General features: G+C 52.9%; 1 protein-coding gene across 3 annotated transcripts in view; it reads left to right on the plus strand.

Moving 5' to 3' along the window:
* The window catches only part of KMT2D (lysine methyltransferase 2D), a 40976-nt gene extending 35878 nt beyond the window's left edge, over window positions 1–5098 (plus strand). For all 3 annotated transcript variants that reach the window (XM_058673768.1, XM_058673770.1, XM_058673769.1), the window contains exons 50-55: window positions 233–369; window positions 449–579; window positions 2105–2390; window positions 2537–2610; window positions 2725–2833; window positions 2944–5098. In XM_058673768.1, coding sequence (XP_058529751.1) covers window positions 233–369; window positions 449–579; window positions 2105–2390; window positions 2537–2610; window positions 2725–2833; window positions 2944–3036 — 830 coding nt within the window. In that variant the 3' untranslated portion in view covers window positions 3037–5098. The remainder of the gene's footprint in view (window positions 1–232; window positions 370–448; window positions 580–2104; window positions 2391–2536; window positions 2611–2724; window positions 2834–2943) is intronic.
* The last annotated feature ends 6840 nt before the right edge of the window (window positions 5099–11938 follow it).

Consider the following 11938-nt stretch of genomic DNA (forward strand, 5'->3'; position numbering starts at 1 on the left):
CATCCTAGGAAGCTAGGATTGTGAGCCAAAGCCAGCGGTGAAATCCAGGCCTCTTAGTCACTAGACCAAATGCCTGCCCCCTCCTGACTTGTTAGCAGGAAGAAGGCAGAGTGGGAGTAAGACCTAGGGGACTCATTTTTGTGAGCTCATGAAATACCCATAGGGAATGGTGGCCGTGCCCTCCAGCCTCCGAGGTGGCCTCTGAGGGCTGGTCCTGTTTTCCCTCCCATAGCCGTTTGGAACCGCATCATCGAGCCTGTGGCTGCCATGAGGAAGGAGGCCGACATGCTGCGGCTCTTCCCTGAGTACCTGAAGGGCGAGGAGCTCTTCGGTTTGACAGTGCACGCGGTGCTGCGCATAGCTGAATCAGTAAGGAGGGGCTGGGAGCTGGGTGGCCGGCAGAGCCAGGGGAGAGTTTGAGCTAAGATGCCATAACCTGTGCCCACAGCTGCCTGGGGTGGAGAGCTGTCAAAACTATTTATTCCGCTATGGACGCCACCCCCTGATGGAGCTGCCTCTTATGATCAACCCCACTGGCTGTGCCCGATCCGAGCCCAAGATCCTTACACACTACAAACGGTGAGCTTTTGACGCAGGGCTCAAGGGATGTGGGCATGGATGTGATGTTGTGAGGGTTGGGGTGCACATCCTAGGGTGTGGAGGCATCCCTGTGGGCCCCCTTGCCTCCTCCCTAAGCCTGCTCAGGTGTACTGGACACCCTGGGAGTGGCCTCTGGGGATCTTGGGGGCAGATGGTGGTGAACTGTCAGGAGATCGGTGAGGTACCCGGTCACCTCTCCCGACTCCTGTTTTGCTTCCAGGGGGGCCTGTGATTCCCAAATCTCAGACACTCCGGGAGTGCTCGGGTCACCTTCCCTTCCCCAAGCTGAGTTGGTCATAAATAATTAAAGTTATAGTGACAAAATACGTTTGTATAGCACTTTATACTTTTTTTTTCAAAGCGTTTTCACATCCATTATCTCATTTGATCCTCACAACAACCTTATGAGGTAGGTAGGGCAGGTGGTATGACCCCCATTTCTTAGCTAAGAAAAACGAGACCCAACGAGATGAAGTGGCTAGACCAAGGTCACACAGACCAGATCTTCACCTCTGGACTTGCGGGTCACTGTTCCTTCTGTGTACTGCAGTAGCCTGTCCTTGGCCCTGGGTAGAGGGAGGCAGAATCGTGGTGGTAGGGCTTTCTTGAAGGCCTCTGGGACGTCAGAGACTCCACTCCTCCTCAACCCTAGTCCTTGATTCTCTACAACAGTGGTTTTCAAACTGAGTGCATGTGTTCCACAAAGCCCTGAACATGGGAGCCAGTGGGCGGTTCCTGGCCCTCCCAGACAAACCTGAGTTCTTAGTTTTAAAATTGAGTGTAATGAAGAGCCCATTTTACTGAGCTTATGCATTGGAGTTCCAACCAATGTCTTGTTAAAGGGGAAGGGTACAGCGGAGTGGGATTTCTGCTAAAAAAAAAAAAAAAAGAAGAAAGTTTGAAAACCACTGGTCTGGGATGGGCAGGAGTTGGGCTGGTGCCCTTGGGTGGTGGAAAGGCATCACTCCAGCCGCAGTCATTCCCCTGCACTGAGCCACCTGCAGGAGCCCAGGTGCCATCAGAGAGAGGCTGTCCGCACTCAGGCAGGGGTGCCATCTGCAGGCTGGGCACTCCCAGCCTGCTGTAGGAGACATGGCCCCTGTTGGCAGGGCTTCCCATATCTTTAGGAGGCAGAACTTGGACATTCTGAGCAAACGGTCATCTTACATTCTAGGCCTGGGCTGCTTGGGGAAGAGCTCCCAGAGGAGCATGTCCTTGGCGGTGGTTTGGCAGAGGGTGTGGTGGGAAATGGGGAGAAGGGAGGGCAGGCTCAGTGTAGGGGAATTTGCACCCCTTTCAGACCCCCACTCCCCATCCTGGGCTGTCTCTGCCACTGGGGGGTTGGAAAGGGCCCCTGTAGTGAGCTGCTGCCACCCAGTGGCCTGCACTCCACTCTCGTGCCTGCCACGGCGCACACATCCGAGTGCCTTGTGTGTTGAGGCAGCATGTGATGTGTGCTCGGCCTGGGGAGGGCTGTCTTGTCATGGACTGTGTCGCCTCCCAGGCCCCACACCCTGAACAGCACCAGCATGTCTAAGGCGTATCAGAGCACCTTCACAGGCGAGACCCACACCCCGTACAGCAAGCAGTTTGTGCACTCCAAGTCATCCCAGTACCGACGGCTGCGCACTGAGTGGAAGAACAATGTGTATCTGGCTCGCTCCCGGATCCAGGGCCTGGGGCTCTATGCAGCCAAGGACCTGGAGAAGCACACGATGGTCATCGAGTACATCGGCACCATCATTCGCAACGAGGTGGCCAACCGGCGGGAGAAGATCTACGAGGAGCAGGTATCGGTTGCCAGGGCGCCCCCACGGCCAAAGCTGACTCAGAGTCAGGTCCTGGGTGGTGTGGGGTGGGAGAGGCGGCAGAACTGAAGGGTGTGCCCTGTTCGCCTTGGCTCCACTGCCGTTCTGATACACCTGTGCCTTTGCAGAATCGGGGCATCTACATGTTCCGAATAAACAATGAGCACGTGATTGATGCCACGTTGACCGGTGGCCCTGCCAGGTAAGAGCAGTAAGAGAGGGAGGAAGGATTTAGGGATCCCTGAGGATATCCATAAGGAACCAGGATCTCTTCAACTCAGATCCCTGGCATCCCTGGCTCTGTCTCGCTGCCCAGGTACATCAACCATTCCTGTGCCCCTAACTGTGTGGCGGAGGTCGTGACGTTTGACAAGGAGGACAAGATCATCATCATCTCCAGCCGGCGAATCCCCAAGGGAGAGGAGGTAGGGGCGGCGTCCGAGTGACAGAGCTGTGGTCCCATGGCAGCTGGCCGCGGGGCTGTCTGCCTGACTTCACGGGGACTGGCGCTGAGTGTGTGCTCTTGTCTTTGCAGCTGACCTATGACTATCAGTTTGATTTTGAGGACGATCAGCACAAGATCCCCTGCCACTGTGGAGCCTGGAATTGTCGGAAATGGATGAACTGAGAAGCTTTGAGGCTACCAGGCAGGGGAGTTCTCCACCCCCAACCTCTTCCCTGAAAGGGATGAGGGGGAAGAGAGGTAGCAGCCAGAGCCAGGACCCAGGGTTGGGGCTGCCGGCTGACCGGAGCCCCTGGCACAGGAGGCTGGGGCAGAAGGGCCCTAGGCCAAGCCCACCCTGGGCACCAGGGACAACCCCTTCCCCGCCACCAGCCCTCAGGCTGGCATCTCTGCCCCCAGCTCTAGGAGGGGCCAGACAGAAGCAGCCGTTGGGCATCTCAGGTTTGAGGGGGATACGGGCCGGGAGCTACCCAGAAGCCTCTGGGAGGCAGCAGGGAAGGGAGGAGGATGTGGGGCCTCAAAGCCCTGCTGCTCCCTCCTACTCCTCTAGCCCGACTCAAGGCTGCAAAGAGACTTGACTAAGCGTGACAATCCCAAAGGCCGGGTCCCACACCTGGCCCTGCCTGCCGGGTCCTGCCCCACCCGCACTCCCACCCCCTCCCGCTTGATCTGTCTCTGTCTCCCTCTTCTCCTCTGTGTTTCTGTCTCTCTATGGGTTGTGTTTCCTTGTTTTCCACTCTGACAAATGCAACATGAACGGGAAAGAGGCGCCAAGCTGCCCAGGAGGGCACGCTGGGCAAGCCGGGCAAGGAGACCCCGCACCCACACCTACCTCATTTAAGTGTTGGATTTTTTGCTGTTTTGAAATGTGAGACCCTCTCTAAGCCCCCAACTGCCCCAACCCTCTCCCCCACCTCACTGCCCTCTTCTGAGTGGGTGGAAGGGGGGTAGGAGGAGGAAGAAAAAACAACAACAAAAAATCCATCTTCGTTTTTAATTATGGGCATGGGATGGTGGTTGAGGCAAATGATGGTGAAGATTGGGGATGACTGGCCCCTGGTTGCTCTGGGACTTCCTTCTCCGTCTGGACATGGGCAGCGGGGATGTGCTAACCTTAGGACCAGGACGTCCCCCTCCTGTTCTCCCAACCTCATCATGTGCCCATTGGCCCTGCAGCCCCCGTGTGGGGTGGGTGGGGTGGGTGAGGGCTGGCCCGAGAGGCATGCCCGCACCCAGTGAGGCAGGGTGTGGCCCGGAGCTCCCACTTGCCCTCAGTCACCAAACTGCTGCTGGTCTGGTGGGAAGGGGTGGTGATGTGGGGTGGGGAGCTTAGTGTCAGCGCGGGGAGGGTGGGGGGTATTTATCTATTTATACATGGGGTTGTACATAGTCTTGTGGGGCACGGGGGAGCCGGCAGGAGGTGAGAGCCCTCCCCTCTCCCCCACCCCCGGGGAGAGCAAATGTAAAACTACTAATTTTTGTGCTTTATATATTCTATATAAATATATCTATTTTCTTTTTACAAAACCAGTTTATAAATGGTAGGGGGCATGGGGCGGACACATGGAGCTCCCCTTGTGGGGGGGCCCCCTCCATTACCCAACCTACCGCCCTTTTCCTCACCCCCCACCCTCTACCCCTACCCCCTGGCTGTGACTGCTGTAAGGTGGGGGTACAGAGAGAGGCTGGGCTAGTCCCACCTGATTCTATCATAAGACTATGTGATAACGCACAAAAGTGAGCTGACCCCAGGGGGAGCCAGAGGGTGACGGGTCCCTGCCTCCTACCCTTCCTTTTCTGCCCAAGCTTGTGCTGCAGTTGAACCTCTTTCTAGGGGTGAGGGGAGGTGGGGGTGGGTGAGGCCCCAGACGGCGCTCTGGTTGGGAGCGTGGAAATAAAGATGAAGCTTATATGCAGTTCTCTCCTAGGGGCTGTGGGCAAAGGGCATTTTGTAATTAATATTTTCAAGAATCAAATGTCTGGCGTGTAGGAGTAGGCTTGGTGGTGACGGACGGGCGGCAGGCCTGCTGGAGGGGGCACAGTTGCTGTTGTGATTTTAGGTTTGTTTTTGTTTTGAATTTTGGGGGGTTGTGGATTGATGGGGGTAAGGAGATTTTTTTTTCAAAGCTGCTTCCTCAACTGTTTCAAGCTACAGATGTTTAAGAGAACACCCCCACTCCCACAAGAACCGCTGTAATTAAATCAGACAGTGGGGAGACTGGGCTGCCCCCCAAAGCCACAGCCCTTGGCCATTCCTGTTCCAAGAGCAAAAGGTCCAGGCTCCGGGGAGGGGGTGACTGGCTTCTGTGAGTCGGGCTCTGGTTGGGGCTTGGGCCCTGGGATTCGGAAAAGGAGCTGGGCAGACTTTGTAAGCATATGCTAGGTATCCAATAGTCCTGTAGAAGTTAGTAAAGAAACCTTATACAGTTTTTAATTTTTATATAAACTATAACTCAGACCCAAGCTACAAGGTTGGAATTTTGGTTGTTGGTTTTTTTTTTGTTTTTTTTTTTTTTAATACCCTGCCTGTATAATTGCATCAGAATTTCCTCCTCCCTCCCGCTGCCCCCACCCCCGTGTTTGTATTTTGGGTTGGTTTACACTTGCACATATTTGATTTTCAGTTTTTCCCCTTTAGTCTTCTATTCTCACCTCCAGGACCCTCCCCCTTTTTAAAAAATAAATCGCTGACAAGTGTGAATCCCGTGAAGACTTTATTTTGTGTTGTGTGTATCCTGTACAGCAAGGTTGGTCCTTCCTAACAACGGATGAAATGGTCCCCTTTCTACAGCGCCCTCCCTCCGCCCCAGCGCCCCCGTCCTTGGCATGTTTTGTATCAGCGATCATTCTGAACTGTACATAATTTATGTTGCAAGAGGCAAAGGGCAAGTTTTTGGATTTTGCTTCTTCCAAGTTTGTTTTTAAATGGCAAATAAAAAAAAAGAACATTTTAAATACAAGCGGCTCCGTGCTGTAACCGTCGCCGTCGGCCAGCCCCGCGCTCCGGGGGACCCGGGGACCCCGGGAGGGGAGAGGGGAGGAGGGCTGCGGCCGGCCCGCCGGAAGGGCGGCTGCCCCGCCTCCCGCCCCGCGCCCCACGTAGGCGGAAGTGGCGTCGCGGCACCGGAGGGAGGCGGGGCCTGACCTGCGCGAAGGAACGGAGCGGGCGCCAGTGGCAATGGAGACGGTGAGGAGCGCGGAAGGGCGGCGGGCGGCGCTGTGGAGCCCGAGACCCCCGTTAGGAAGCGGACAGGGGCACGGCAGCGGCAGGCGGGCTTCCGTCCCGCGCGGCGAGCCCCAGAACTGGGCCGCGCCCTTGCCCGGCTGCCACCCGCAGTGCCCTCCCAGCGAACGGGCAGCGACACCTAGGTCGCGCCTTGCTGTTCCGGGCCGGCCCGGCGGTCTCCGCGTCCTCTTGGTAGCTCAGGCTCTTGCGGATCGTAGTCCGGCTTCACGGAGTGCGTAGCCGGGGGTCTGTGCCCCTTCTGCTTGTGCCTGCCCCCCAGGCTGCTTTGCCCTAACGGGGGGTCACGAGCCGCTTGGGTGGCGTCCTGCTCTGCAGCCCTCGGCGGGCGCGGGGGCACCGCGCATCGGCGGCAGGCCTCCTTCCTGCAGGTCCTGTGGGACCCACCTCACTCCCTGGAGCACTCTTGAGCCTCCTCCCACTCCCCAAGCCCTCCCGGAAGACTGACTATAACTCTGCGAGACTGCAGGTCTTGTAAGGGCCACCGGCTCACTCTTCTTTGAAGTACTACTTTGCCACACGTTTTGGAAGTGATATCCCTCAGGTTGTCAAGCAAAAAAAAAAAACCAGATCAAAGTGGTAAAGTGATTGGCTGTTGATCGCCCAGGCGGGCTCAATTCCTATAGAGAGTTTTGAGGAAGAATAGAGCCTGAGCCATTAAATTCAAAACAAGGTGTCATTCTTTACTGCTTGTATTAGGGCGTACCGTGCGTTTTTATATAGACTTCTAGTTGAGTCTTCACACTTAGCGAAGTAAGCTTCTAGTGATGGGAACTGTGTATAAAAAGGAGAGTTCGTTGGAGAGGTTAACCTGACGGGAGAGGGCTGAGCACGGGGCAGCAGCAGCTGTGCAATGCGATGAGGCAGAGGAGAGCTGACCACAGTACCAGCCCGAACAGGGTGGGATATGCGGATAATAACGGCGGGGGCGGGGGTGGAAAGCTTTAGGTTTTGCTCACAGTGGCAGCAAGGGCTAAGATCAGTTTGAAGGTGTTGTATGGCGTGGGCTGAGTCTGAACCGTTTTCCACTGAGGGAAATGCCTGAGCAAGGCAGGGTGTGTGTGCTGGGACTGCTCTCAGCACTTCCCCTTCAATGAACTGAGCTACTTGGGAAAGCAGTGAGTGGGTGGTCCCTGTCCGCTGCAGGTACAAGTTCCCTCAAAGCCTGAGATGCTTGGGTAAGAACACGAAGGAGGAACTGAAGAGGGAGACAACAGAGGCAGAAAGATAGGGTCCCGTGTGTAGTGGGCGCCGGCACATCCCTGGGGCTGAGCATGGATGCTTGAGAGCTAACAGCTCAGATGCCTGGGACCCACACCTGAGTCTGCTCATGGGCTTGTTACTCCAGCTTCCTGTGAGTGCAGATCGTGCGAGGCTGCGGTTAGGGCCAAGTGGTTGGATCCCTGCCAGCCCACATGGCAGCAGTGGACCTGGTGGACCCGGCTTGGACTCATGGCTTGCCGCTCTGACCCAGCCTAGCGCTAACGGTTTGGGGACGTTTGTGGGATAAGCAGCAGATAGGAGCCCTCTGTGCCTCCTGAATAAATACGTCTGTGGCAATTTGGACTGTAAGGTATTTAATTTGATGTAAAAAATTGTGCTTATATACTTCTTTTTTCCCAAAAAATTCATTTCCGTGAACTTTTTGATGTACACCCATATGTTCCTGTTCTCTTCCTGTAACTTAGCCTTAGATCTCTCTTCATTTTACTGTACCTCATTAGAGAATTACAAAACATAACAATTATAAGTTAAGTGCAAAACTCCATGTTTAGGTGTTACACACAGTACAAGATAGTTGTGGGTTTTAGGAATCTGTAGTCCGTGGGGACAGATAATGAATGAAATAACAGCAGTGAAGTGTGGTGTGTAGGAATTGTTCAGCAGTTACAGTCCTTTCCACAGAAGTAGCTGCTTCGGAACCTCTTGATAGATTTTTAGGAGACTGTCATTCCAGACGTGCATCTTGGTCGTCATACAACCATCTTCCTTGTGTGAATGAGGAAGCTATTCTAGTTTCCATGCCAAGACAGGCCAAGCCAGTCATCTTACACAGCCTGGAGAGGGGACAGGGAGGTGATGTTTGTTCTCTCCACAGAGCTGGCCTTCCAGCTTAACCTTGCCTGTAGCCTTCCAGGTTCAAGGCTCCCTTGACACAGAAGCTGTGCCGTTAAGTTGGTCAGGGGCTATTACCCAAAGCGAAAGAAGTCAAAGCTGGTTGGAAGTTTCATGAAAATCCTTATGTTCCCTCCTTGGTTCCTAAGTAACAATGGGATTTCCTCATCTCAGAGTAACTCAGAAGAGGCACCTTGGGGAGCTAGCATCCCTTCTGTGCAGCAGCTGTCCCCAGTTCCTGCCATCCCTCAGCCACTCACGCTCTCCTGACTGGCTGCTGGGAAGCCTCAGAGCCTCCCCTCCCCAGATGTGGCCCTCATTCAATGGTAGGGAGTGTATCTGTGAGTCTGGTCCCCCACAGCTGCTTGGTGAATGAGTCGGGGAAAACATACATTTAGATTAAAAATCATCATCCCTACACTCTAATTGTGTGATGTTATTTTTTTAAGACCTAATGTTTCATTTGGCAGAAGGGTGTATACAAATTCTACTCCACCTGGCCGACTGTCAGATGTCTCTGAACATTGTCTCCTAGCCTGGGAAGTAAGGCTAACAATCGTGGTGTCTGCCTCAGGGTAGTTATGAAGGCTAGATGAGATAAGGTACATGAAAGCTTCAAGGGATGTCCTTCGTGCACTGGCCCCCCCTCTGATGTTGTCAAGTGGATGTGGAAGGAGCCTGGGCTAAGCTGAACCCGTGTGTCTCTTATCTCTTGTCCAGGTCACTTCAGATAGCTGCCCAGTCCTGGAAAATGAGCATCCTCAAGGTCAGTGTACTGCAGCAAATGAACCTCACTCTGAACTTGCCTTCAGCAATGCGCTGGAATCTCCCCTAGGGTTCTCCCTGGGCCACATAATGTGCCAGTGAGCACAGAGCAGGAGCAACCGTGTGGTGAAATAACCCAGGAGTAAATCTTGGGCAGAATGGGGGTGGTTGGTATCTTCAGTAATCAAACCACATGAAAGAAACCTTAAAGGGAAAGGCAACTCTGAACCAACCATGTCTAAGCTTTAGAAGTCCCTGTTTCATTCTGAGTAGTCCAGCAACAAAGCCACCAAGATTCCATCACCCAGCAAGCTCACTAAAAAAAAAAAAATAACTGGACAGGAAATTACGGAAGGGCCTGCAAACCCTGAAAGTTCATCTGCAAGTAGAAGCGTTAATCCTGGAAAAACCAGGGCTACGACGGAATGGTACTGCCCGAAGCCATCGGGGAGGAAGCAGAACACGCAGGCATCTCTGGTGGGGTTTTTCCCCCAGGAACACACCATCTTTCTAGAATATGTTTCTGACACTGGGGACACACTGGTTGCTGGAGAATTAAATAAGAGGCGTGCACAGACTTCAGGAAGTAGCACAGTCAGGGGTCTAGAACATGTTATCAGCAATGTATAAATTCTCAACGCGGAGCTCTACGCTTTCTGCTTGCACCGTGATGGTATTCAGAAAGCTCACGGGGCCGTATTAAGTTCTGCATGTCGGTGCCTGTTTTCTGTCTCTGAGTGTGTTTGCGTTAGCACCGAGGCAGGAGAGCCAGAAATGCCGCTGTAGACATGGAGTGCGTAGGACCGCGCCACCTGTGGATCCTCTGTCACCTGTAAGAGGCAGCCACGATCCACATCTGATCAAGGAAGACCTGTTTCTGCCAAATCTTCTGATTTTGAAGAGAAGCTGGGAAGTTGGATTTATGTGCAATTCTTCACATTCTTAAAACTTGGCAACTGAATTTTTTTTTTTTTAAGATTCTTTTTTTTATTGGAAAGGCAGAGGTATGCGGAGAGAAGGAAGGACAGGAAGATCTCCCATCCACTGTTTCAGTCCCCAAACGGCCACAACAGCTGGAGATTTCCCAATCCAAAGGCAGGAGCCAGTAGCCTCTTCCAGGTCTCCCACATGGGGGCAGTGTCCCAAAGATTTGGACCTTCTTTGCTTTCCCAGTCCACAAGCAGGGGCCCGGATGGGAAGTGAAACAGCTGGACACAAACCAGCGTCCATATTGGGATCCCAGTGCATGTAAGGCGAGGATTTAGGCAAGACTAGGCTATTTCGCAAGGCCCAGCAACTGATTTTTTAATGTAATATGCATTTCCATGAGCTTTTTAAAGTTTGTATTTTTACTTTGCTTGAAAGGTAAAGTAACAGAAAAAGAGACCTCCGATCCCTGGTTCGCTCCTCCAAGGGCTGTGGCATCTGGTGCTGCATCAGGCCAAACTCTGCAGCCAAAGAGTTCTGTCTGGGTCTTCTGCCATGTGGGTGCAGGGACCCCGGTACCTGAACCAGCCTCTGGTACTCCCCAAGGTACACATTACCAGGAAGCTGTGTCATAAGCCAAGGGAGGACTCTGTCCCAGGCTCTCTGATATGTGATATGTGCATCCTAGGCACAGCATAACCTACTGTGCTACAACACCTACTCCTGGAAACTGATTTAAACATTCAGAAATACCAGGAAAGCCAGATCCAACACAGTTGTGGGTCTGTGGCCTAAATGATAGTATCTAACTGTCAGTGCAATGGCTACCCAAGAAAATCTAAGTTCTCCAGTTTGAAAATTAACTTTCAGTTAAACATGGCAGACTGTATATGTTCTTTCACAGAAAAAAATAAAACCAAACCCTTAAACTACCATATAATTTTTTCTTAAATATTTATTTGTTGGGCCCGGGCCCTTGGCCTAGCGGCTAAAGTCTTTGCCTTGAACGCGTCATGATCCCATATGGACGCTGGTTCTAATGCCGACAGCCCCGCTTCCCTTCCAGCTCCCTGCTTATGGCCTGGGAAAGCAGGGGAGGATGGTCCAAAGCCTTGGGACCCTGCAGCCATGTGGGAGACCTGGAGGAAGTTCCTGGCTCCTGGCTCTGGATCGGCGCAGCTCCGGCCGTTGCAGTCACTTGGGGAGTGAATCATTGGACAGAAGATCTTCCCCTCTGTCTCTCCTTCTCTCTGTATATCTGACTTTGCAATAAAAATAAATAAATCCTTTGAAAAAAAAAAAAAAGATTTATTTGCTTAGGGCCCGGTGCGGTGGATTAGCAGCTGAGGTCCTTGCCTTGAACGCACTGTGATCCCATGTGGCCACCAGTTCTGATCCCGGCCGTCCTTGACTGCTTTCCCAGGCCACAAGCAGGGAGCTGGATGGGGAGCGGGGCTGCCAGTATGCAAACCAGCACCCATATGGATCCCAGCATGTGCAAGGCGAGGACTTTAACCACTAGGCAACCATACTGGGCCCCCAATTTTAAAAATAAAGGTCCAATTCTGGGTGTTTGGTGCCGTGGTTAAGCTGCTGTCTCCTGGGAATGTCAGATTCTAGTCCTGGCTCTGTTCTCTAGCCCAGTCTCCTAGTTTGACTGGGAGACAGCAGTGATGGTGTTAGTACACGGTTTCTGCCTCCTGGTTCTTGGCTATTGCCAACATCTGGGGAGTGAACCAGTAGATGAAGGATCTCTATGGGATGCAGGCAGCCCACGTTGTGACTTCACTCTTTGGGCCACAACAATAAAGCTTTATTTATTACTCAGGAAAGTATTTAAATCCTCCTTTAAACCAAATGAATACTAGACTTTTTTTTCTTTATTTTTGACTGTTTTTGCATAATTGATTAGGGCACAAAGGACTACAGGAAGGTGGGTAAGACTATTGTTTCCATATTATTGCTTTTTTTTCCCCCTGTAACTGGGGTAAAGGGGGAGATAAAGGGAGAAGCCCC

The sequence above is a fragment of the Ochotona princeps genome, chromosome 15, assembly GCF_030435755.1.
Source record: "Ochotona princeps isolate mOchPri1 chromosome 15, mOchPri1.hap1, whole genome shotgun sequence".
Lineage (NCBI taxonomy): Eukaryota > Metazoa > Chordata > Mammalia > Lagomorpha > Ochotonidae > Ochotona > Ochotona princeps.